The 27705-nt window shown below is 41.2% G+C and overlaps 1 protein-coding gene across 3 annotated transcripts in view; it reads right to left on the bottom strand.

Annotated features, from left to right (window-relative positions):
- The window catches only part of TET1 (tet methylcytosine dioxygenase 1), a 101985-nt gene that overhangs the window by 23303 nt on the left and 50977 nt on the right, over positions 1-27705 (bottom strand). For all 3 annotated transcript variants that reach the window (XM_060241146.1, XM_060241147.1, XM_060241148.1), the window contains 3 exons: positions 22275-24789; positions 21464-21554; positions 20098-20191 (listed from right to left, as the gene is read on the bottom strand). In XM_060241146.1, coding sequence (XP_060097129.1) covers positions 20098-20191; positions 21464-21554; positions 22275-24789 — 2700 coding nt within the window. The remainder of the gene's footprint in view (positions 1-20097; positions 20192-21463; positions 21555-22274; positions 24790-27705) is intronic.

The raw sequence follows: 27705 nt of genomic DNA, 5'->3' as shown, positions 1-27705 counted from the left end.
GCAGTCTCCAAATTCAACAAGAATATTCTCCAAACACAACCCCCCCCCCTTTACAATACAAAAGCCAGTATTTGAAAGTACTAGAAAAAACAACAACCCCTGAACTTGTTATATCCTTAATACTATTTTTGTGTACCAAGAGCATCTGCCCACAGAGCACAAGTTTCTCAGCTGTGTCCCTCTCACAATAGCCGAGGGCTTTTTTGTAGCAGGAACTCCTTTGCATGTTAGGCCATACCCCCTGATGTAGTCAATCCTCCAAGAGTTTACAGGGCTCTTAGTACAGGCTCTTAGTACAAGCAAAAGGAATTCCTATGGAGCACAATTTTCTCTGTTTTTCCTTTTTTGTAGTAGCCCAAAATACCCTCCTAGAATTCTATTTTTGGGGGCTCTTCTCTCCCAAGAACAAGATTTTTTTTGGGGGGGGGGAGCATTTTGAGCTGCTACAAAAAGGGACGAACTGAGAAAATTGTGCTCCATAGGAATTCCTTGTACTTCAGAAATGTTGCATTGGATCCAACCCTTCAACAGGAAGACTTCTTATCAGATCACTGTAATTTCTACATGCCCCAGAAACCACTGCCGCAACTATTGACTAGACCACTCTAAAAAGCACCACTACATGTACCTTAGTAGGCAGAAGAACAATTGAAGGTCTACTGAAGAACTATATTTCATTGTAACTAAAATGCACTGTGGATTAAACTCATGCCAAGTCAGACAGAACACACTAAAGAGCCCATTTGCAAGCCTATGAAGCAGAAGAGATGGTGGTGAAGAAGAGGTTCTTTTTTCTACCACTGCATCAGTTACAGTAAATCATGTCCAGCAATACTGTTTACGGTAATTCATCTGTGCTCAGCACCCTTATAGAACTGGATTTTGATGCTGGCTGTGATGATTTTGCTGATAAAATCTCTCTGTACAGAAGTGCTGGTGGCATCCACTCAGAGTTTCATTAGTAGTTTTTGGTGGTCTATCAGATCAATGTTGACAAGAGTGCTTATTTATTAATCATGTCCTATGACGTGGACCGCTGCCCATCATGGCTGAATAAATCATGCTGTGAACAGGTGAGAGCCCTTTGGCAAAGATTATTAATGTAACCCTGTTTCAATGGAGGCTCCCCTAACAGCTGAAGGAATCTGTAACCATACCCTTGCTGAAGAACTCAGACTACGGGGATATAGACAATTACCAACCATAATCCAACCTCCCTTTCTTGGGTAAAGTGATTGAGTAGACAGTGCCAGAACAGCTTCAAGCATATTCAGATGCTACCCTGCCCTTGACTGATTTTGATTTGGCTTGGGATGAAAACAACTTTAGTAGCTCTGCCAGATATTGAATAGAGGCAATGTGTTTCTGTGCTTTGTTAGATTGGTGCTGATATTTGGCACAGTGGATCATGACGTTTTACTAGACTGGTTGGAATCTATGTTGGGTGTAAGAGGACAAGCCTCCAGTGGTCTCATTCTTTTCTTATAGATAGGAGTCTAAGAGACGCAAAGTCAACAAGTTAGGACATTAACATTTGAGTTCTACAAGAATAAATTTCATCCCCTATTCATTTAAAGTATCTACATTAACCCATTAGGTAACATAATTTGCAGCTCTGGAGTTTGCTTATATTAATTTTATGAATATACAGATGATATTCAGCTCTGTATTTCTTTATCTTGGCCTCTGGAATCCACAATAACCATTCCGGACCAGTGTCTTGAGGTAGTAGTCAGATGGTTGAGGGTGAACAAACTGAAGTTAAATCCAGGTAAGGAGGATCCAATACCAGCAGAGAATGCACAGTTTCTAATTAGAACAGATTCATCAACATTAGATGGAGTTAAGCTCTCTTTGTATGATCAAGTGAAGTGTCTAGGAGTGCTTCTGGACTCGGCTTTGTTTGTGAAGAACAGGCTGGCACCATTGCTGAGCACTTCCTTTCAGTTGCATCTTTTTGGGAAAGGTTCTGTCTAAGGTTAGCTGTAAACAACATGTGACACTCATGTTTCAGCATCTGCACTTGTTACCTTTCTGCTTCCAGGCCCAATTCTAGGTGCTGGTTCCTAGCTTTTAAGCCCATCACTGCCAGGAACCCAAACATCTTTCACACCACATCTTCCAACATACCAGTTGCACTCCTCAGATGACTTCTTCCTCGCTATACCCACCTGAGTTCTGTTTGCCGAACAGGCTAGAAAGGGATATTCTCAGTGTTAGTACCAGTGCTGTGAAATGTCCTGCCGGAAAAAATGCAGAGGGGCTCCTTCACCTTCTGTATGTCACAGGGCATGCATAGCTGTACTATTTCAAAGGGCTTTTTCTTGGAGGATAGTGAAATGTCAAGAGTTCAAAGGGTTGTAGTGGACTTGCTGCTTGAATGTGCTGTTTATAGTAGTGTTATTATTGAATTACTGCTTTATCTTTCTTGCAATCTGTCACTGTATTTATAAGCTGCACTGAATTTCTGAAAAGGAGGGGGATGTTGCTACTAAACCTACCTTGTAGCCCTGCATACACACAGTCAGTTTAATTGCTAGATTAATCAACTAACATTTTGTTTGATCTGTTGCTAGGGGCTACCTGTAATCAGTGATTGCAAATTTTAAACTAGTGGTGCTATGCGTTTAGACTTTTTTTTTTTTTGCATGTTATGGCAGTGGGGAAAGGCAGCAGAGTGGTCCAACAATAAGTAGCTTTAGTTTGTTAAAGCAGACTATTTCCTCCCCAGGGCAAACTACTGCTCAAACATGACCAAAACCAACTGTGCTTCTCTGCTCACAGACACAACCATCCACCACAACCTCTGTCACACAGGTTAAGCTATATAAGTGGGACAGGTACTCACAGTTCTACCATCTCTTTTCAGTGCACAGAGAGCCCCATCTCTTTTGCACAGCAGGTCCCCTCTCTCATTCACAGAGACACTTCCAGTTAAGGCAGCTCAGTATCTTTTATCAATTGCCCTGCATTCAGATACCACACACAGCTATTGGGGTTGGGACTCAAACACTGCTACCACTACACCCACACCCCTCAGACCACACTCATTCAGTCTGCTGGGTTAACCATAAACAAGGAATTAATACTGCAGGCTACCAATGATACTGGAATGACTCATGAAGACATATAACCATGTTTCTTATTACTTGAATTTTTGAACTATAACTCTAGTCATGCTTCCAAGCCTATTTGCCACAAGTTACCTTTCCCTCAGTCAACTTGCTCTCCCTTCCATAGTCCAACCCAACTCTAACTGAACTAATGGCTCTAACTGCCAGCCAACATTCCAAAAGCTCTCACTGGCTGCTCACAGAGCAGGCCGGAGCTAGACCTGCCTATCACACCAAGTATGGGAGAAAAAAAGGTTAATTCCCTCTCCCATTCCCTGTATTAGGGGTTCTAACCAAACAGGAGTCTCCCAAAGAGGCTGTTAGTAGTTAAATATACTACAAGAGATTTGTTCACAAGACTGAGGTTCACTGAACAGTGAAAACACCTGTCATGGAAGGAGTCAGCCTCACACTCTCCCTGACAGAACAGGTACTTAACTTAGGGGTACTGCTTGACCTGATCCAACAGTTGGATGCTTAGGCTTCTTCACAGATAATGGGGTTGGCACTTACCTGTAACCGTTGTTCATCAAGTGGTCTTCTGTGCAGGCACACAAGGGGGATTTCATGATTGCAGGCCTGCTGTGGAGAAGAGCTTCCAAATTTTTAAAGAAGTTTCTAGGCTCTAGGAGTGCTCCCCCCCCCATCTACAGAGATCCCTTTCATGCCCAAAGGGTGATGTGACAGAAGCAGGGCAAGCACTCCTCTCTCACTTCCCTTCATTCCCATGAGGAGATCTTTGCTCTGTGGGCAGCCCACAGCTGGGAAAGGAGGGAGGGATGTGTGGATACACAGAAGACCACTTGATGAACAACAGTTACAGGCAGGGCTTTTTTTGTAGCAGGAACTCCTTAGCATATTAGGCCACACCACCCCTGATGTAGCCAATCCTCCAAGAGCTTACAGGGTTCTTAGTACAGGGCCAACTGTAGGCTCCAAGAGGATTGGCTACATCAGGGGTGTGTGGCCTAATATACAAAGGGGTTCCTGCTACAAAAAAAGCCCTGGTTACAGGTAAGTGCAACCCCGTTTCCATCATTGTGGCTTCTGTTCAGTTTCACATGAGAGAATAGCAAGAGGAGGAGGGTGTGGGCTGATCATTGAAACATCATCTGTAACATTGCCTTTCCCAAGTGCAGCTTCATTTCTGGAGTCCACATCCATCAAATAGTGCTTGATGAATGTAGGAGGAGTGGATCACAGTGCTGCTTTGTGAATATCCTCCGGAGCAAACTGGCTTGGAACACTGCCAAACGAAGCAAGCTTTCAGAGGAATGAGGCAAGACACCTTAGCTTCAGCATAAGATCCTCTAACTGCCAAAACTACCCATCTAGCGAGAGACTGTGCTGATGTGGCTCTCCTTTTATTTGACCCTCTGAAACATATACTCTGTCTTTTCTGAATCCTGTGTCCCTTTTAAATAAAAAAAGGAGTGCCCTCCTCACATCTAAAGTGTGTAATGTTTGTTTTGATGGTGACCTCAAGGATGGGAAGAACGCTGGAAGGTTGATGTCTTGGTTAAGGTGAAATTGTGACACCACCTTGGGGAGAAACTCTCTATTAGGTCTGAGAACTACTTTACAATTACAATAAATTAAGAGCTCCATCCTAATCTCTGTGAGCCCCCACCCAAGGAAGTGAGACAGGTTACAACCAGCAATCAGTGGCATCCCTGCCTATGGAACACTCTCTGCTGGAAACGTTATATTATCCTTATTTTTGTTGCAAGCTGCCTTGTTTCATTTTGGAATGGCATCATAAAAAGATATTCAAATAAATAAATCAAACAATCTCTCATCATCATATCTACTCCACTTACTTTTTAACAATTTAATTTGCACACCTCCTGAAAAATCCAGTTGTTATATTACATCTAATGAAGGAGCAGAACCAACATAATCCTTGAACTACTGTGATCTCTAACCCGCCCCCCGCCCCAATTGTCTTCAGGACCTCCAAAAGTTATAGAGGTAATGGTAACAACAGAGGTAATACAAATGTTTTAAAATTTAACCTTGTCCAGATAATGAACTCAAAGCTACTTTGAGAAATGTGGGGAAAATGATAAAACAATGCAAGTATATATCCCACATATTCTTCAACCTTTAGTAAAGTTATTCTGTAGTGTTTTGTTCTCACACTACTTGTAATTTCTTGTAAATTACAGCATCTGGCTGTTTTGTGGTCATTTTTATCCCCAATTGCACTGACTAGGAAACTGAAATGAACATATTAGGACAAAACTGTATTTTTGTAATGTTCTTGTATTTCCTCTTTAGTGTCTTCGCTACAGTTCTATTCCTGTACTGCCAAAAGGAAATGCTTAATAAAGTGTAGGGCTTTATTTTTTTTTTATTCTGCAGCTGGTATTATGCTCAATGCAAACACCAAAGCTTTTATTTTATGCCAACTCTTTATATCCTAGGCTTTATATCCAGTTATATATTGGTATTATGAATTGTGATTGCATGTACATGTTATATATGCTGCAGTTTTAAATAATTTTTGGTAGAGTCTTAGTTTTTAATTGTTATTGCTGACTTAGTTCTTTTATAATTTTTATTGTTTTAACTGTGATTGTTTTCCTTAATATTATATTGCTAGTAAGCTATCTGGAGTACTTTTCAAAGTAGAACTGGGGGGAGAGCGTAATTGTTATAAATGCATATTTTTATTATCAGCTTTAAGGTGCAGTCAACCACCAGACCTGATCAGATAAAGTATACCTTTTATTCGGGCAAGGGCTCAATCAGCTAAAATGACTGGGTGACGGCACTATCTCTTTTGGATTTCAGAGTTATCCGTTAATTTTAAAATCTGTGTTCTGGCATAGTTATTCACAAAATAATTTCTAACATTTTTGAAAGCAATGAAAGTTTATTTAGTGCTTTTAAATATATGGCTGAAAGTGCTGACAATACACAATTGTGCTAAATAGCAAAAAGTCTAAAAGTGATGACAACATACAACCATCTGGGCAAGAATCCAGTTCACAGAATAATATGATCCACTGGCTTAATCTCCACTGCACCCCAGAAACCATTGATGGCCTTTACAGAATTAATTTAGGAGTGTCATCCAATTTTTAAAAAATGAGATGACCACATGGATCAAAGATGTTTTGTATGGAAACTCATGGCACTAAAACTTCATGTAACACATTCAGAACCACAGCATCTGTTTCTATTGTTTTTTAAAGTCACTGGTGCCATTTGCCATAAATATAGTATGTTTTACTATATTTCATAACTAGGGATGGGAAGGAAGCAAAGAATGAACTGCAATTCATGCTAAAAATGTCCGATTTGTGGTTCGTTCCAAACTGGCTTGGCTGATCCTGCTGAACCTGAATCTGCTTTTTTCTTGTAGTATTGCTTGGTTCATGTTTGCTTTGCTTTTCCAGACAGCCTGGCACTGGCCCCAGCATTCTTGACAGTTTCCAGTGAAACTGACTAGACTTGCAGCTCTACTCTCCCTGGCAGCCTGTGCTTCTAGTAAGTTTCTAATGAAACTGATGAGAAGTGTAGGGGCTGGAAGAGTGGAGCTGCTGTCTCCAGTCAGTTTCCAAGCTTCCTGGGGTGAAACCCACAAAAGCTGGAAGGCAGCTTCCCTTTCTTTTCTCAGCTCCTAGGAGGGCAGTTTACTGGGACACCTGCTTTGGGGGGCTGTAGCTCAGCCCCCCAAAATCTAATTCACACCAAACTTGGAAAGCAGGTAGAGAAAAGTCTGCCAAAGAGTTTGCCAGTTTGGCATCTCTAGCCCACTCAGGGGGCATTCTATGCCTTCCTGAAATGAACAAACCAATGAACCACAAATAGTTTGGGAAATCAAAAAAACATGAACTGATCTACCAAATTGGCCAACCCAACAAACCAAAACACCATTTTCATGTTCTGTGCCTATAGTCATCAACTGTACTACAAAAAAAAAAAAAAGCTCTGTAATCTATCATAATGTTTTGTGCAGCTTTCCCTTTTACAAGTTAAGAAAACACTTAATGCAATTTCTCTGTCTTCCATTCCTCAAGTCTAGTAACCAGCATCTCTCAGCTCTCCTTTATGAACCATATAAAACACTTTTACATTACAGAACCTCAGTCCAGAGCAAAGTGAACAATAGGCGAGGGTGGGATTTGTATTTCCTGTTAACCAACCTCATCTTCCTCCGAAGTTAAATATTGCTGGAGTTTACTTCCTTATGTATGCCTTAGATACCTTTATTGGATGGATACCATAATATAATACACTGTCATTCAAGCAGTGAAGGCGGTCAATGGAATTGCCAGTTCTCAGTTTACTGCCGACCTATCATCATCACTGCACCACAGGGTCTCAATTTTATTGCATTACAGGGACTCATATTGTTTCACTGGCTTTGCCTTTTGTGTTAGCCATACAAAATATTCTTTGACACACCTCATTTAGCAAGAAACACAGAGCCACATTCCGAAGTGGCAGCCTCCTGTAGATTCTGTAAAACTCATGGCTGAAGTTATTACGCTAGGTCAGGGGTGGCCAAAGTTGCTTAACATAACAGCCACACAGAATAAATCACAGATGTTTGAAGAAGGAAGGAAGGAAGGAAGGAAGGAAGGAAGGAAGGAAGGAAGGAAGGAAGGAAGGAAGGAAGGAAGGAAGGAAGGAAGGAAGGAAGGAAGGAAGGAAGGAAGGAAGGAAGGAAGGAAGGAAGGAAGGAAGGAAGGAAGGGATTTAAAGAGAGGAACGCCTTCTCCAAGTTGGTTGATGGGGTCATGGGGGCTTCGTGAGCCACACAATATGTGAGAATGAGCCACAGGTAGTTCCCAAGCCACAATGTGGCCATTCCTGTAATAAGTCTTCTTCCAGCCAATGATATATGGCACAGGTAGGGAACACGGGAAACACATGTATCCTTTTGGGCAATAGCTTTGTATTCCTTCTAACATTTAGTTCCACCCTTACCCAGGAATCCCATACTTTTTCTTCCTCCGCGCAGCTGAATAGAGCTACCACAGCGTTTGCCAACCTGTGGGTTGGGTCCCAAAGTGGGTCATGAAACCTTGAAAAGTGCATCGCAAGCTAGCCCTCCCTAATGCCTGCCCATGCCCTTTCCATTGCTCTCTTTGGTCTTTTGGAAAGCAACATCTGACCCTGGAAACAGAATCTTCCACATCACACATTAGTAGGTATTTTTTTTTTCACTGCATGTACACAACGATCAAGTAAAACATGTCTTGATGGTTACTAAAGTTTCTTAGAATCTCACAGGGAACTAGAGTGAATAATGGAGAAGAAGTGGTCAAAGGCCAGAATGTTATCTCTGTATGCAAAGGCTGAGTATGTTGGAATGCCGGTTGGTGGAGTTTATAGTGGGGACACCTGCACTTTTGTGTGATGATGTGGGATTTTTGTTGCTGTTGTTCTCTCTCATAAACATCTGGCAAGCCACTGTAGAAAATGGAGTGCTGAACTAGATGAGTGCCAAGGTTATAGTTTGTCTAGGGCACTGAAAAGCCTTGGGCCAGCCTTGGATAGGTCACTGTACCAAATACTTTTGGACTTCTGGGCCACCATACTAAAAAGGCTGGAAACCCCTGACTTATAGGCTGCTCTCTGTCATCAGTTAATGATCCAAGGCTAAGAACTCCAGATTGTTGCTATTCAGCTTTAGTGTGGCTTGCAATGTACTAACAACCAAGGCCTCTGTTTATTAACTTTTATATTCATCAGCACACAATGATAGGAACTGAATTCACAGACATAATATTTCTTATGGAGGAAAAAAAATGGAACACTCCCAATAAACATCATTCATAAGTTTCCTGTGCATTGTGTCAGCAAGGCAAACACAAGCCATTACTCCTGAATTAACCCCTACCAAGTATCAATACTATTCTGATTTGTTCATGTAAGCGTAGGCTAGTTTGTTCTGAAATACGTATCTTCTGTATTGTGTAAAAGTATATTCAACTCACGTGAAAAAGAGATCATGGTCTAACTTGGCCACTGAAGATTAAAAGTACTGTAGTAATTCTTAACTTCCTTCTTTCATATCATTAAACAAAACTACAGTAACCTCAAATGTAATTATATTATACTTTTTCTGCAAGAGAAGCTACTAATATGAAGTGCAGGTCTAAAAGTTTCTAGTTACTGTGTCTTTAAAGAGATAATTTCCCCTAAAGTCAGTGATGACACATTTGTTCTGATCTATGGTACCTGCCTAGCTTTTAGCTACAAGTTGTGCCATGTGAATGTAATGGCTAAATGCTAAGTGACAGCACATGCAAACAAAAACTGTTGTACTTAGAGGAATGGCAATATCTGTTGTCACATGCAGCCTACCAGGTCACTCAGCCTTTTTCTGAAGAAAGAAAATAAAATGAACAGCTGCATGTTTTAGCTGCCTGTGGAGTCTGCAGAATTTTATATAATAAGGGGTGACTATACTGAAAACTAAAAAAAATCTCCCATCAGAACTTACTGGCAAGTACAACCGCCTCTGTTTGTTTATTTTCTGCCTTTAAGATTTTTAAAACTATTTACATATTATTGCAATGCTGCATTTTCTCTCGCTCTGTTTTGCAATCCCTTTACCTTGGCAACAAACCTCCAAGATTCAATTAACCTAGATCTTATTCTCTGTGGCATTCAAGTAAATGTATTTACTCTGTATAAAGCCTTAGTATAAAAGTATAAAATATATACAAAATAAAAAATAGTATAAAAGACTTGATGCATAAACAACAGTGAAATGCTGTTTAGAAATGCAATGCTCTACTGCATATTCTGGCATCACAATATTATGGTATGTTTGTCCAGATTTCTCCCCCAGTGTTTTCTCTGGAACAAATGATAATAAAAGGATCTTCATATTGGGTACATCTAATACATGCGCTCCTTACAAAGCCAAGGGTGATGCAAGCATGCAGAAATAGCATACAGTGAAGCCCTGTCTGTGCACATGACATCAGAAGGATGAGCCAATGTGAACTAAGAAAGAGAGAACATAGTGGCCTGCCCCCCCCCCCCAAATGCACAGACTCAGACTCCCTCCTACAGGCATCCACTCCAAAGGTGGCACAACATCTGTGTCTTAATTCTCTGGTCTCATGATCAGAAATATTGGTTTCTCCCAGTGTTCCTGATCACAAGATTAAATTTTGTACATACACAGGCATTGTGTCTAGCCTTGGGTGAAAGCTCGTAAGGGAGGCAGGACCTGCATGCTCTCTCCCATTCCTCCACTACACATGGTTGCTTTCTCCTCACATGTCTCAAGTCCGTGGTTACAATCTTCCCCAGATTGTACCGCATCAGTCTATTTGCAGGTCTGCATCCAGGTTAAGAACTGCCTTCACATGAAAAGGAATCATCATGTCAGACAGAAAGGTTGCTTTCTACTTGACCACGCAGCAAACTTTTCATATTGTCAAGCATTAGATCTCAAAATAACCAGTCCTTGATTTTGAAACAAAGTATTGGTTTATTGATAATCCATTGTGCTCGGATAGGCACCAGATTGGAAGTGATACAGTGTAACTCAAGAATACTAGCTTTAAGGGGGCACATCAAAGATACCTTAGGAATTTCTACTCAAGTGTGTGAAATTCACACACTTGCTACTTTATCTGTTATCGTGGTTTAGCAACATCCTGGGTTCAGACCTAAGCCTAAGAAAGTGTTCCCGGAGGCCTTATCTTCAAAGAGGACATTCCTGCATTTGCTACGAGTGAGAACTAAGGAAGAGGTTATATGGCTTTGATGTGCAATACATCAAATCTACTCTTGCTTGGGTTCAACTCTCTTGCCCACCAAAGTCTTCTGCATAGGGATGGATCAAGGAATGGCATATTCCTGGCTTGAAATGCCTTCCTGCTGTGGAGTTGTCTCATGATTACATATAATTAGCTACAGTTATGCCAGAGTGGTTATGCCAGTATGACAGAACTATTTAATTCCCCCAACTGTATTAATTATATTTGGAAAACACTATTTGTTAAATCACTGAATCTAAAAATGGTTCTCTTACCTCTCCCCCTCCAAAAATAATCACATAACCCAATGTCTAGCGCATGCTTTTCAAAGCAACCATACTTCCTGCAACTATTTAACTCCTTGAGTTCTACTTACTTGAAATATCTCTTATAGATTGCTGAAGCAACTGTCTCAACCCTTGGCAGGAGCTCTGGAACAAGGAATAAGTTCTCTGTAAATAAAGGTTACTAGATGTTCCAGGTGCCTTCAAACTAAGCCCAAAACTACGAACACGCATGGGTTAACACATATTTTAAAAAGGAAGAATGACCTTGAACTACTAAAAGGGTTAGCACATTTAAGTGAAGGGTGAGATTCTCTCTACCGTCTTATAGACCTGCAAGCAAGTCCATCAGCTTCTAACACCGTTAGGACACAGATGCAAGTCCAACGCCGGGAAAATTTGCAAAAGCAGAGGTCCACACAGCTTACTGTGTTTTGCTCCCACAAACATCAAAAGAAGCAGGAACAATTATTAGTAACAACAGATGAATGTTACCAGATATCATAACTAGAAGAAGGGGGGGGTACATTTAATTTCAGCGTGTTACCAAAAGCTAAGTTTCCAAATAATTTAAGTGACAAACATTGACTGAACTTTTATGCATCTCTGAACTGTCTTTCATCCCATTTGTTATTGGAAAAACTGTGGCATGAAGGTATACAGTCGCTTCCCCCAAATGTACCTATGGACACAACCATTTCTAAAACAGGATTCTTCAGCGCTAATGTGCAAATATTATTCACTTTCAAAACTAGGATTTTCAGAGCTTCCATGCTCTACAGTGGACTCCCAAGGGCAGCTTCTTCCCCCACCATTAACTGGTTGCTGCAGCCCCAACCCAATATATTTCTCTTTGCACTTCACAATGTTTAATATCTCAGATTTAGGATGAAGACAGGACACCCCTGCCCTGCAGAACAGGTGCCTGACTTTAGCAAACGGAAACATGTCTTCATTATTTACAATGTTAAACTGTGTACGGCAAACTACAGACATAACTATAGTAGCAGACTCAAAGCCACAGGAAAGAAGAACAAGATCACATTTTAGATAGTCATGCATAGACTTGGGGAGGTTTACCTCTCTGCTTTGCTCAGTAATCACAGCTATTTTCCAACATGCTGGATAATTAGGCCTGTGCATAATTAATGCAATTAATTTGAAGATCCTCTTCATTAAGCCACAAAGGAAGAGAAGCAAATCTTCTCCAAACAGAATTTTTTGTTCTGCTGCATTCCAGCCCGTGATGCTGCAAAACAGTAATTTCCAAACTCCCATTGTTATCTATATGATATGTTTCTATATCTATTTCAGTTGCCCTCTTCCTATGAAAACTACCATGTAAAGAAACAGAATATCATTGCAATAAGTAAAAAATATTAAGATAGATAAGCTTTTAATTAATTTTAACAATAATTTGCATATCTCTAACCCCATACCTCAACTCAAGGCAAATCACTTTGGAGCACTGCCATAAGCAAGCATGGCAGGGAAAGAAGAGAGGCAGATCTTTAAGCAATGATGATGAAGAGGAGTTGATTTTTATACCCCACTTTTATCTACTCTAAGGAGTCTTAAAGTGGCTTACAATAGTCTTTCCCTACCTCTCTCCACAACAGGGAAGTTTGTCAGGTAGGTGGGGCTGAGAGAGTTCTGAGAGAACTGTGTCCAGCCCAAGCTCACCCAGCAAGTGGAGCTTCAAGTGGAGGAGTGGGGAATCAAACCCATTTCTCCCATTTACAGTCAGCCGCTCTTAACCACTACACCGCACTGGCTCACCTGATGAAATGCAGCCTCCTGACTGCATTTTAAGCTGGACAATCATTACAAAAGCAAATTGTACCACTTCAGGTCAATGTGCCACAATCTGGCAAGACACGTTGTCTCTCTCATCCCATGTCCCATTAGATAGCAGTCCAAGAAGTTAGTCTTCAAAGCTTAACAGTGCAATCCTAAGATCACTTTCCTGGGAGTAAGCCCCATTGAATAGACTTTAGTAGAATTCAGAGTAGACTTGCTTAGAATTGTTCTCTAAAGAGCTCAAGAAATAAGCACCACTCATTCTACTTCCTTGCCCTGCATTTCTTTAAGCAAGCAACCAGCAGCCCCACTGGAGAGAGAACATCAGAGGAGACAGCGTAACTATCATTCCTTAGTCATACACTACAATCTCATGTACTGATTACACTTATATTGGGAGTTAAGCATGCCCAGAGGCCAAAGTCCTGAACTACCATCATTTCACTCTCTCTCTGAAGATACATCTACGTTCATCACAGTTCCTGTATTAATGAACCTCATTCAGCACAAGTGCAGACTTTCCATTTGTAGTAATAGTATCATCAGGAATTAAAAAAAAGCAATTTGAGTAGACCGCCGTTCTCACTTACACCAATGCATCAAGAACACCACACAAGGAACGGAAGTTATAAAACTGTTCTGGCAACAAAGCAAACAAACTGCTTTTGGAGGCAGTGAGGTCACACCCTTGTCTGCATTACCCATTAGCAATCAGGACTGTCGAATTTGAAGGGCAGGAGAGGAATGCATTGAACAGTCAATGGGCAGTCTTGTGGAGTTTATTATGGTTTCGTTTTATTAACAAAATCTGCACCCTGACTTTCTGCTTTGTTGGGGTCCCCAAGGTGACTAACAATTAAAACAAGTGCTGTAAAAGCACATCATAAAAACATAAAAACAATCAATAAAAGTAACAATTACAAGCAAAACTAATATATAAATTTAAAAGCACAGACAAGCAATAATTGAAGAACAGAGCAGGAAGAAGGGACACCTGAAGGAATGCCAGACAAAACAATAAAGTCTTCATTCACTGGCAGAAGGCAGCAATAGGCTAATATAACTGTGGAGATAATTCCGTAGTTTTGGTGCAACAAGCAAGGTCCTTTCTTGGGATGCCACTCACCTAACCTCAGAAGATGTAGGAACCCAAAGCAGGGCCTCAGAAGATGACCATAGTAACTGGATATGTTCATATCGGAGTAGGCAGTCCTTCATATATGCTGGTCCCAAGCTGGATAGGGTCTAAAAGGTGAAGACCAGCACCATGAATTGGGCCCAGAAATAAATCAGGAGCCAGTGTAGGTGGGCCAAGACTGGAGTGATATGGTGCCCACAATCCATTCCTGTCAACGTGATAGCTGCAGCATTCAATTTAAGTTTCCCAACATTTTTCAAGGGCAGCCCCATGTATAGTCCATTGCAGTAACTTAATCTAGATGTTGCTCTGATTCAAATGTTCCAGGCTAGCCTGATTTTGTCAGATCCCAGCAGAGTCTGCCCTGGTTAGTACTTGGATGGGAGACCATCAAGGCACTTCAGGGTTATTATGCAGAGCAGAGCTTTTTTTGTAGCAGGAACTCCTTTGCATATTAGGCCACACACCCCTGATGTAGCCTAACTCCAAGAGCTTACAGGGCTCTTAGTACAAGGCCTACTGTAAGCTCCTAGAGGATTGGCTACATCAGGGGTGTGTGGCCTAATATGCAAAGAAGAAGAAGAAGATATTGGATTTATATCCCGCCCTCCACTCCGAAGAGTCTCAGAGCGGCTCACAATCTCCTTTACCTTCCTCCCCCTCAACAGACACCCTGTGAGGTGGGTGGGGCTGGAGAGGGCTCTCACAGCAGCTGCCCTTTCAAGGACAACTTCTGCCAGCTATGGCTGACCCAAGGCCATTCCAGCAAGGCCAAAGGAGTTCCTGCAACAAAAAAAGCCCTGATGCAGAGGATAAATCAGCTGTGTCTTGACAACACTTTCCACCACCAGTCTACATGGAACCAGGGCACGCAGCACAGTGGCCAGATCTTTCCTACCCAGATGCTTCCTATCTCCACTGATAATGCCATCTGGCTGACAGAACTTATAAGCAGGTTCTCCTACTCCATCCCTGCTGTTGTGCGTGCCAACAGTGAGGTTCGAGTCCACCAGACATAGCCAGCAAAGATTTGTTCATATTTGCTGCTGTCTGAGATTAAGAGTGAGCACAGACATAGCCTGGCAATTGAAACCAATTCCTTTGTCTGGCAAGGTACAACACAAATAGTTCTGCTCTGGGGAAAACTCGATGCTAACAAGCCCTAAAGCTCACAGCAAGGCCTGCAAAACAGAAATTCACAGGCCAGGAAATGGCAAATTAATCAGATATTTATGCTGTGCTAAAATGCAAACTTAAAAAAAATACTGGTAATATTCAAAATTAAAATGCCCTTCAAGGAATTTTTAAAACAAAACAATACTTATGAGAACCATACGGAGAACTCCCTCCGTCGTTTGTCAACGTTACGAGTCTTCGCTTTACAAAGTTATTTGCCATTCTGGTATTTAAATGCAGTTCCCTAGCATAAATTTGGAGCCCCCGCATGCTCAATTGTCTTCTCTAGTGAGTTTTCTGTGACTAAGAAAATGGCATTTATAATTTAGCAGCCTACATATACCTCTGTTACAAAGCAGTGCCTGTTTTCTTGATCACGCACCTCTGGCAATACTACTCAAGTAAATGAGGAAAGTCAGTAAGAGACAGATTTTCTCATCAGTCTCAGAGGTGCAAGAAGAGCCCTAAAGCAAATAGCATCCAGCCAGTGTGTGTGTATGTTTATTTCCATAATAAATTGACTTCATAAAGAAGTGTGACCGATGAAACAAGCCTTGTCCTTGACTTGCCCTTGACTTTCCGGGAACAGAAAAACAGGCAAGTTCATCAAGTAATTAGATTTCCTATGAACGGTGCCACAGTTGCACACAAGATAATGAGACCAACAGCATTTACTTCAGAGAGCTTCAGCTTCAAATATCAAATTATTGGTTCATGTGCAAATGAGGGCAAAATGCTGCAAGTGACTCATTCCAACAGCTGTGACATTAAACAGTATGGAGTAACAAATCCATGTCCTGTTTTCAAACTCAGCCTGCTGTATGGACATAAACGTGAAGCCCTTAGCACGATTTGACATGCTTGATTCCTGCACTGCTGGAAAAGGTGGCTGTGACAGGCCACAGAACAGAACTGCATCCCAGCAACATCGGAGCCAATGACAACATTGCTATGAACCAACAGGGAGCTGTGGGCTGAGAAGTGCTACCTTCTGGCAGAGCAAGGCATGGTCAACTAGGTTTCTGAAGGTTGAGGCTGGAAGTTGTAAGGGTTAACGTATCTGGACTGTGAATTAGAAGTTCTATGATTTGTTCTATGAAAATACCAGATCTTTGCTTAAATCTCCTTGTCTGGGGAACTGAGCATGTTACATAATGCCAACAGGATTTGCTGGGTCCAGCACCTTAAATGTAGTTCAGTAGTGCTATATTTTTTGTGTTATAAGCTTGCCCAAGAGAGGGATTTTGTTTGGGCATATACTGTATAAAACTCTCACAATTACCAGTGAACTGTCTCTATCTCAACCTTGTGTTTCTGTCCCAACAAACTTCATTCTTGTTCCGATCAGTTGACCTCATTATCCCTCAGTTACCAATCCAGGCCCAGATTCTGTCCTCCAGAACTGCTTGTAAAACACCTCTGGAAATGCTGGTGCAGTGGGATAGGCAGGAAAATGTAAATGGGTAAAACCTTATGAGGTACTGCCCAGCTCCTAGGGAATCCAACATAGTAGTGTTCACAGGGAAGAAGAACCCTACACCTATAAGTGCATTACTAAGAAAAAAATTGTTTTGTTTATTTTCATTATCAGTTCTTTGTTTGCTTATTTTCACCAGTTCTCATACCTTTTTCCACATTTATATAGATTGTCTGTTGCTCAGACTGTTATGTATAACCTATATAAAACCACACAATGACTTTGTTATCAGATTTTTAAGACCAAGTTAAACCTTTAGAACTGTATGATATGGCATCTTGTCTCCGTGACCAGCCTTTCCCTTTGATCTTACTGGACTCTGGGAATGCTGTTTCTTGAATTGAATTAGCCTCCTTAAATACATTAAAGAAACTCCATACGCAAAGAATTGCATTATGATGTACTTCACTGTTACTGAAAATAAGGTGTCCACACGACAAGGTATCTGTCTGACTAAAGGCTCGAATCAAATTGGGACCGGAATCCTAGTCAGCAGACCAAGGTCAAAGCACCAAATATTTCATGAAGTCAAGTATGCCACTGTGTAGGTGACCAATATCTTTTTAACTTCATCATGGTATCATTTGAAAACAAGGACACAGGAGTGTACACCCGCTAGCCTTGCAACAGCCATTATTCAGATAGAGGAAGAAAAAGAATACAAATGGAAATGATGATTTGATGCTGAGGCTGGGGTTGAAAGTACAGTTGAAACCTACAATACTTGAAGAATTGTCCTGCTTCATACTTGCACAATGGTTTATTTTATTTTAATATTTCCTTCCTTCCTTCCTCCCTCCCTCCCTCCCTCCCTTCCCTTTATTTGATTTATATCCCACCCTCCCTGCCGAAGCAGGCTCAGGGCGGCTCACAACATAAAATCCCACAAACAATTAAATTAATGAGTATTAAAATTACACATTCAATAATAAAATAAATATACAATGATTAAAATAGTTAAAACAAAATAAAACAGAATATTGAGTTGGTGCTATTCTGGTGGCGACGGCCTTCTTCCACTTCTCTTAAATACCGGTGCTGAGTCAATTGAATGCCAGCTGGAAGAGGACAGTCTTGCAGGCCCTGCAGAACTGCACAAGGTTCCACAAGGCCCTCACTTCATCTTTACTTGTCTTTTAATTTCATTTAAATATTTTTTTAACTAGAAGCTGATTCTGGTGTTCCAGAATAGAAAACAAAGAGAAGATCTCTTCATGGTATCACTTACACTTGTAGAAATGCTGGGTGACATTGCTAAAAACAGTAACAGTCCAATTTTTAAAACAGTTAATTCTTTCACAACACCACTTAATCTGGTTTCACTAACTTAGCATAAGCATCTAACATTTTGACAAAAAGGTAGGTATTGTTCTGATGGCAATGCCATAAATATTGACATCTGGCCATGCAATTGACCAAACATTTTTTCAGTGGTGAAATGTCCAACCCTAACCTAAATACCTGAGTGAACACCAGAACAACAGGCCTTGTAACGGCAGGGTAACAGCAGAGATTGTGGATGCAGCCCTAAACAGAGGGAATAAGTCTGACTGACCTCAATGGGTCATACTTCTACATACGTGTTTAGGATTGCACTACAGAACTGTGATATATCCCATCTAAGGATTTGTTTGCAAACGCAGAGTCTTCAGAATGGGATGTTAGTAAGAACATAAGTGGGCCATTAGAACCTTCAGATGACCCTTGGGGGGGAATACCTGGTTGTATTTTTGACAGGATGCAGAGAAATGTGCCTCTAGAACCTTTGCCTCCTAGGACACTGTCATCTGTACATTAGTAAACAATGTCCTCAAGATACAGTCACTTATGGTTTTCTTTCTGTAAACAAAAAACAACCTCAGAAATCTATGCATTTTGCCATTCACCGTTAGGGTAATTTTTAACCCCAGCCCACATAATGCATTAGGGTAGGGAAAATATGCCATGAGTTTTCCCCCCATAAAACACTGGTTCAAGAAAGCCTCAGAAGTTGCTCTGGAACAACACAGACTTTCATGGCAAACAGGTGGCTCTTACAGATGTTTACTTCACAACAGGGAGTTATGTTCTTGAGGTAGAAATTATTAATTATACTTGGCATTAAAATCCCTAAAAATTTACATTAGGCTTCTAATATCTTCTATTCAAAACACAGGGTTTTTTTTTTTGTTTTCTTCAGTAATTGGAATTTGGATAGGGGTAGAAATATACCCCACAGGCAATATGTATAACTTTGTATTTTTTAACATAAATGCCTGAAAAGTGCTTATGAACAAGATATAAATTTACTGGGAGCTGAGGTAACACACAGTTAAGAACTACGATCTGGGAAATGGCCGAGGACCTTAGGGACTGTCTCTCCCCACATGTTCCCCAGAGAGTACTCAGATCTGGAACACAAAATCTATTATTAGGGCTGAGGGAGGCAAGATTAAAATCTACCAGGCAGAGAGCCTTCTTGATCGCTGCCCCCTATTGGTGGAACCAACTACCAGAGGAAATTAGAGCCTTGCAGGACCTCCCCCAGTTCTGCAAGGCTTGTAAGACAACATTATTCGGCTAGCCTTTGACTGAACTCTTGATATAGCAATAAGTGGATACCTAAGAACACTGAATGCTATCGGATATTAACAACATTAGCATCAAACTGTTTTTAATTGTTATATTACTGAATGTTGTATTTTTAAACGTATAAGTAATGTTTTATTGCTATTTTATTTTTGTGAGCCACCCTGAGCCTGCCTCGGTGGGTAGGGCGGGGTATAAATCCAATAAACCATAAACCAAATCTCCAGCCCAACCATGAAGTCAGTGGCTTAGTCCCTTCCCTCTGATATATGGGGATAATACTGGCCTACCTACAGGTGTTCTAAGAATTACAGAGAGAATAAACACTAATACTGTCAGCAAAAATAATTATTCAAGCCTAACCTTTGGGGGCAGGCTTTGGAAGAAAAGCAGTTTATAAGTACTTTATGGGTATCGTGGACCGCAAAAAGATAAGCAGATTCGAGATCAAATCAAGTCTGAACTCTCCCTAGAAGCTAAAGTGATTAAACTGAGGCCATCACACTTTGGTTACATTATGAGAAGACAGAGAGTCACTGGAAAAGACAATGCCAGGAAAAGTCAAAGGCAGCAGGAAAAGAGGAAGACTCAATGTGAGATGGATGGACTCATTCAAGGAAGTCACACCCCTCAGTTTGCAAGACCTGAGCAAGGTTGTTAAGAATATGATGTTTTGGAGGACATTCATTCATAGGGTTGCGGTAAGCTGGAAGCCACCTGACAGCACTTAACACACACACACATTAAAGCAAATAAAATCCCAACATTCAAATAAATATATCACTACTACAAAATAAAAACTTACCCACTTGGCAATCGGACACCCCTGGGAACTTTTTCCTTCTCTGCCTGTATACACAACTACTTCTATTCTTACAGCGCTTCCTTTTGCTCCATACCTGCACAAAGGGAAAATTATATGAAAAGTTGGGGAAATTATAGAGTTTTCTAGTAATTAATTGTTAACAAGGGGTTGAGTAGGAAGAAGTCTTCCTACCTTGAAGATAGTACTGGAGATGACAATTAATTTTTGAAAAACCAGAATACAGAAAGTATTCTGTACAGAAAATGCAAGAAAGCTGCCTTTCTCCTTGTCAGAGTGGTACTCTGAACAGTCCTAATGGGCCTTTAGACAGTCCTCCATTTGGCCACATTGCCCTTCGTTCACTTCCTTGGGTTGTCTTGGTTACAGCCCTTAGGAACCAACAATGAAGAGCTGGACCTCCTACCTGTACCCACTTCTTGTATAATATATTTTATTTTATATAACAAACATAAAAAACAAACATAGAAAACAACCATTCCAATCCAAATACCTTTATTGACATAGAAACAAAAAGTACAGCATAGCAAATTTACATGGAGTTTCATAGATAAGAACCAGTCAAACATCAAGAAGGGGAGCTAGTCTTTTGCTCCCTGATTGTTATGGCAGCCAAAAGGTACTTTGCAACTAGGCTTGTGATATGGGGACATTGGTCAGATAGTAGAAAGAAAACTAATTTCGCCTCAGGTAAAACATAAAGATTAGACAGAATAGGTTTGATTATACAGTTCTGCACTTCCCCATAAAAATCACAATGAAGTTAGACATGGGTGACTGTTTCAAGGTGCCTTCCATTAGATGGGCAGACTCTATCCTGATAAGGGATGTTGGCAAACCTCCCAGACAGTACTGCTGAGGGTAGCCAACAACCATTAATATCAATGCTAGTTTTTACTAGGAGGTATTCAGCCTCTCTCACTTGGAATAATTCAAAAGGTGGTATTGCCAGCCAAGTGTGATGACGTCAAAGTGAGATCTGGAAAGCCAGGTACCAATCCCTACTCTGTCACAGAAGCTCAATGGGTGACCTTGAGCCAGTCACACACTCTCCATCTCACCAATCTCACAGGGTTATCTTGAAGATAAAATGGAGGAGGACAGAATGATGTGAGCTGCTTTGGATGCCCATAGGAGTGAAAACTGGGGTATTAATGAAGTAAGTAAAATAAATAAATACTTGGATCAGGCATTTCAGTTACTGTAGCTCAAATGCTGAAATTCAGGCAAGCATAAGAAGGCATGGAATATTCTGTATAAGTAGTATTAAAAATAAAATGTGTCCCCCCTTTCTATTTTGCTGCTTATAAGTATCCAAATATTTCTAATAATTTACTGGTCTCCTCACCTGTCCTCCATTATTTCTCTCACAGCAGCAACACTCGGTCCTGTTCCCAGGTGTGTATAATATGGCCCTTCATCCTTCTCCACAATTTGTTCTAGAGAAAGGGTTAAAAAAAAGATATTAACAATGTTATCTACATATTATATAAGCACTCATGCATTCACACACTAATTTGAATCACTCAGAATACCTCTCAAAGTCCTATGGATGCCACTATGAAGATACTTCCCCAGTCAATATATCTGCTGCACCTTCTCCTAGTATCAGTAGAAGACCCCTCCACTGGCCAGAGGCCAAACCATCTACTATGACCTTCTGCTGGTAGAGGATGACTAACACTAAGATTGAACCCTGACCCAAGGCAAGTCACGTTTGGCAGCACCACCACCGTTTCCTTTTCTATTTTTAAAGAGCCTAAGAGACGAAGAATATTGTCGTTACAAGGGGTGGTCACACACTATGGGTTGGAATTAAAGAAGATTTCAAAGTCTGAGCAGACTGAAGGATATTCATATGTATAATTTAATTATATAACAATTAATTATTAACAAAATAGCAAATGCCATAGCCCTCCTCCTCTGTTCTATTGGAGCCCAATGAGAGGACATCAGCAGCAAAACATCAGCAACAAGGATCAGTGGCAATAGATCCGCCATTTTATTTACAAATGTTCAAAGCTCACTAACAACAAGAGACCCTCAGAAATCCATCCCAAAGCGGTTACCTACATAGGATCTGGAGTGACACAATGGGTCTTCTATGAGAAAACACACATTTGAAAACTTTAGACAAAAACGAATCAAGCAGCACTTACCAACGCAGTCACAAGATGGAAAATCAGTCTGTCCTCTCTTTGTAGGAGTATCAATTAGGTTCTTTGTAGGGGTGTCTAGGAATTTCATAGGGGATTCAAGAAAGCTACTGAGTGTATTTTTTGCTGGAGAATTTCCTAAGATCCCAGTACTCTGTGGGTTTTCATTCTCCAAACTTCCTGATGTTAGAATCTTAACTTCACCTGTACCCTCAGTATTCCTGAGAGTCTGTAATGGATCCTCTGAAGGGGGCTCCCCACCATTAATGGATATGGTCTGAAGCTTCTGGCCCTTTTGTTGCTCCACAGCCTCTAGCTGGAGTTTTGCTTTGTTTTCTGCACAGATTTCACCCCCTCTTTGACTGGACTGACTGAAGGGCTGAGGCAAAGAATGCATCTGAGTGAGATTCATTGCTTGCTGTACCTGAGAAGTTATGTCCTTTTCCACCAACAACTGCATATTTCCACTTCCTTGGTTGAAACACAATTGTGTGTCTAAGTGAGAAACAGCTGGAAGATTACAGGAAGGTAGGCCACTGTGTTGCAGAGCAACAGGTACACAGCTTGGAGGATCAGCATTCTGCGCATCGTCAGAGCCCATGGTTTTGATGTACTTGGGCACCATTTCATGGCTAAGTAGCTTGTCTTTTATTCTGTCCTGTGATGAAGCAGGTAAAGGTCTATGGAATATTATTTGAGTTTTGGGAAGAAATAGCATCGCTGGTTTTTGCTGTGATGGCAATGTCATCTGTTTCCGCACCTTTTGTACTTTGGTTTTAGAAGTTTTTTTCCTCGTGACAGTTAGCTTGGAGTCTTGCGATACAATCCGACTAGGCTTGCGTAGTTTAGAAGACTTCCTCGGTTTGTCCTGTGGCTCACTAAACTGGCATTCTTGCTGCAGTTGACTGTTTTGTTGGTCAGGCATGGCTTGAGGCTTCTTCTTTAATCTTTTTACTCTGGGTACTGGTTTGTCATTTTTCCGCACAGGTTGCCTTTGCTTGACTAGCAGCGAGCTATAATTGTTCCTTACGAATACCGATTGTTTCTTCTGCAATAGGCACTGGTCCTGTTTATATTTTGATTGCATATCTGGTGGTATTCTACTAAGAAACGATGTCTTCTGATCTGGGTTTGTGGATTCAATTATTGCAGCAAGTTGAGTTAATTGGGTAGCCACATCTTCTTCATCTTGGCTGTGAATACCATCCTTAATTACGGAATTACTTTTTGAATTCAGGCCATGAATAGCCTTTCCCTCCCATTTCCCAAGCACCTCCACTCTGTTCCTCCGTTGTTTGACAGTATTTGAGTTTTTGGAACATGGCCCAATGGCAGCTTTATGATGAAGAGGATGTTTCTTCGTTGTATGACTCGAATTTCCACCAGACACTAAAGCAGTGAAAGGCTTAGTATCTCTCGGAGAGAAATGTAATCGACGCAGTAAACTAGATGGACCTGTGGATTTATTATGGAATTCAGAAGTAGCACTTTGACCATTGTAAAGCAAATTATTCGGAAGATTTTTTCTCTGTGAATGACCACAAGGAAAAAGCTGTTGGTCTTTTGGTGGGCAAGCCCCTTTAATTGCTTTCAGTGCTGATGTCAAAGGATGAGAATTCTCCTTTCTGTAATTGTTAAGTGAATTAGAAGCTGTTTCTTGCTCTGTACACTGACTGCTTTCTGGTTTTGCTTGGGAAGAAGCACCTAAAGAGACTTCAGACAGACGTGTTAATGCCTCAATAGCGACCACCTGCTCGACAGTTAAATTTCTGTTTTTAATCAGTGATAAAAAAGTTGAGTGAAGTGATAAATCTTCAGGCTGGGAATCCTTGCTTGATATGTTTGAAGCACCACCCTCAAGACAGCCATCTTCCTCAAGAGCAGGAGGACACGATGGCTTGTCCTGACGGTCTAAAACTGAAACGGGATGCAAAAGTGAGTTCTGAGATTCTTGAACGGCGTTAGAGTTTTCTGTCTGTTTCACTAGAACATGATTGTTTGGGAGGGGAGGAGCACCACATGTTCCAGTTGTCAAAGCGCTGAGATGATTCAGCACAGAAGCACCAGTCCCAAAGGCTTCGGAGTCATTCTCTTTGCAGCTTTCAGTTGAATCTGCAGTTCTGCTCACATCTTCTTTCAGTGACAAATCACATTCTGCTGGTGAATATGGTATGCTTTTGATACCGTTTTTAACAGTTTGTGCAAACAGCTTTTTGGGCTCATCTAACGCACCGGAAGAAGAAACGGTTTTGGCATCCTTTTCAGAATGTTTTAAATTCTCATTCCTCGCTCCAATTCCACAGAGGTCACCATTTACATGAACACTAAGCAATGGCTTCTCATTCTGCGCCCACTTCTCCGTTTCTAAACCGGTCATACTTCCCTTTTCATATGTTTGTGCATTTTCCCAAGGCAGTGGTTGGTTCGGTTTCACCTTGTATTTTTCACTATGGCCATTTGCAATACATTCCATGAGCTCTGGTCTGCAGCCATTTACTGGTTTGTTTTCCACATCTCCCTATAAAAATAACACAAAGAAGGTTTTAGCCAGAGTTGTGACCCCTGAAAATATGGAAACACTGGCATTTGCCTAACCAGCCTTTTTATGGGGAGGGACAGGATAGAAATGTAACACACACACAGGCAAAAGCAATCAATTGTCAACCCAAAAAGTAGAAGCACAGGCACAAAGGCATAAGTGACCACATCAGCTGTCAATGACATTTGCTTTCAAATAAGCATGGTTACTCTGTAGCAAGGAATGGAGAGCACATGCATTCCCCCAAAAATTGTCTTGCAGCAAGCATAAAGGTTTGTTGTTCATCTCTACACAGGTGGGGATAGCCATTTCAGATGCGCAGAATCACAGAAATCAATGAAGTCTGAAATTTATATTTTAAGTGTTGGTCCCCTCTTCAGCAACTTTTGTATGACACACGTTTAACTGGATATGTATATCCAGCTTGATTCAGTACTTTCAGCAATACAGACGCAATAAGTTCAGAGGCGGAAAGTGCGGGTTATTGAGCAAATCTGGAGGAGGGGGGGCAGTGATATGGGTTTTCCATGAATACCTGAATCGGAAACATTTCCAGATTTTTTTCTGATTCAAATTTAAATAAATAATTTAAGCAATGTTGTGGGGGGGCAAATGTGGTACAACATATACAAGCCTGGGGTTTGTCCACGCTTCATATCCAACAACAACCACCTTTATTGACATAACAGCATAGATGTGCACAACCAGCAAGGAGCAAAACATCAATTACCCCAGCATTTGAAACATCTCTCTCCTCTTAGAACAACAGTAGAGAAATTTAGCCAGTTTCAATGATCTCAAGGTTATGAGCAGATAAATGCTTTCTATCCCACATTTCACCCATCAGATATGATTGATTTGCAGCACAACAGCTCTGACACAGACTATATTTACATGCAAGAGGTGGGAAAAATTCCACTTAAAAATTAATTTTCTGGAATATTTCCCACCCTACTTCACTGGGGAGGGGTACGTGTGCGAGTGAAGCACAACATGACGGACCAGATTGCTGTTTACCCAGCTCACAATGTACATCTTGGAAGTTTTGGTGCTTTATCTTAATATGGGAGAAGTCTGTATCTGAGTTTTGGAACACGGCCCAGAAAGACTTTGGCACTAGCCTGCATGGTGTTACATGGGGCCCTGTGTTAGTAATATCAGCACAGAAGCGTACTAACTGAAAGAGAGTGGGACGGGCTTGCCTAGAGCTATTCAAAATATGAAGGGAAAACATTAGAGCACCAAGTGACAAGAGAGATTAAAGAGGGATGATGAGAGCTGAGTGTGTTAAGCCTTGAGGACTGATTACTGTTACCGGGGGTTACCTATGGAATGCGACGATGACATAATGCAGGAGATACTGGAAATGGTGTATTCATACAATGGTGAATAAAGACTGGAGCTGGTGAAGTTACACAGAAATAGGAGACTAAGCAATAACAGAGTTCACACAGCAGAGCAGCAGAGAGATATCATTGATACTCAGTGACGTTAGGAGGTGCATTTACGCAGGGGTTGTAGTCATGAAAAATGTTGGGAAACAGGTGTGCAGATGGTTATCAGGATGCATCTTTTCAAAACTCTGAGAAGCTGTCAATAGTACTGTCCCCCAAATCCTGTGTTATGACGCTATTTATGAAAGAACCAAAGCCCCACAATTCATTGCCCCATTTCTACCGGCACCTCCAAGTTTTGTTTTTGATTTCCAAGTCTTTGATCTCGAAGAATAGTTAGCATTACGTTACACTCCCCTCTGCCAAGCTCAAACCCCTCCTCCAATCTAAGGAACTTTCCTCAGACACAAGTTGCTTTTCCTCAAACTGTGCTCAGCAAAGCAGTGGGTTACAAAAAAGACTGCTAACCTCCAGGCGGTGACTGGAGATCCCCCGGAATTACAACTGATCTCCAGGGGACAGAGATCAGTTCACCTGGAGCAAGTGGCCACTTTGCGAGGTGGACTATGGCACTTTACTCCACTGAAGCCTCTCATTTCCCCAAGCCCTGCCCTTCTCAGGCTCCACCCCCAATATCTCCAGGCATTTCCCAACCCAAAGATGATAACTCAAGATACAAAGAACAATCAGAGAAGAAAGATGCCAGTTCTGTGTACCAACAGTTACCACTGTTGGTTGTAAAAAAGCATGCCTCAGATCCCAACGGATGAAGGGCTGCATTCAGATATCATGATTACCTTCAGCCAAAAAATTCATTATAAAAAAGACACAAGCCATTTGTAGCTATGCTTGTGTTCCTCGCTTCTCCTTCCTCCTCTAGCACTCAACCAAGCATCTCCAACTTGGTCAAGCTCCAACTCACCACAACGGCTGAATGCAGGCATCTCTAGGAACTGGGGGTTTATATATTCCACACACATTGGGTTTCTAAACTGGGATTCAATTGAGGTTTAGGATCCCAGCTTGTGGAGGGGAAACAATCTCCAATACATCAAGTCATCCTCATCCAGACATCACAGAGGATGGGAGCTTGATCAAGGCACAGAGGAAGCACAAGGTTAAGTGCATGAGCCTGGCAACTGAAGACATTTGTGTCCAACTGGCATCCAATTGCACTTTGCAGCATCTAAATACAGCCGCTGACCGCAAAACAACTAGCTCCAGAGTATACTGTTCATTTATATTTTTTCAAACACTCCTTTCTGAATGACAACCAAATTGCTGACCCTGATTTCTCATATGTGTCTCTTAAAAAGAGAGAGAGAGAGAGAGCGATCTAGGTAGGCCATAGTTTTCCAGCTACTGTTTCCACATGCACACCACTTAAAACCAAGCAACACTTAAGCACTAAAGCTAGATTTAGGGGATAAACGGGTAACAAAGTCTCCTACCAAGCAAGAGAAGTCGTAAGCATATGACCACCAGGTTTGCAATATGTCCA

The sequence above is a fragment of the Heteronotia binoei genome, chromosome 6 (assembly GCF_032191835.1).
Source record: "Heteronotia binoei isolate CCM8104 ecotype False Entrance Well chromosome 6, APGP_CSIRO_Hbin_v1, whole genome shotgun sequence".
Taxonomy (NCBI): domain Eukaryota; kingdom Metazoa; phylum Chordata; class Lepidosauria; order Squamata; family Gekkonidae; genus Heteronotia; species Heteronotia binoei.
Note: the sequence above shows the minus strand (reverse complement) of the source record. Positions and strands in the feature narration are given on the sequence as shown.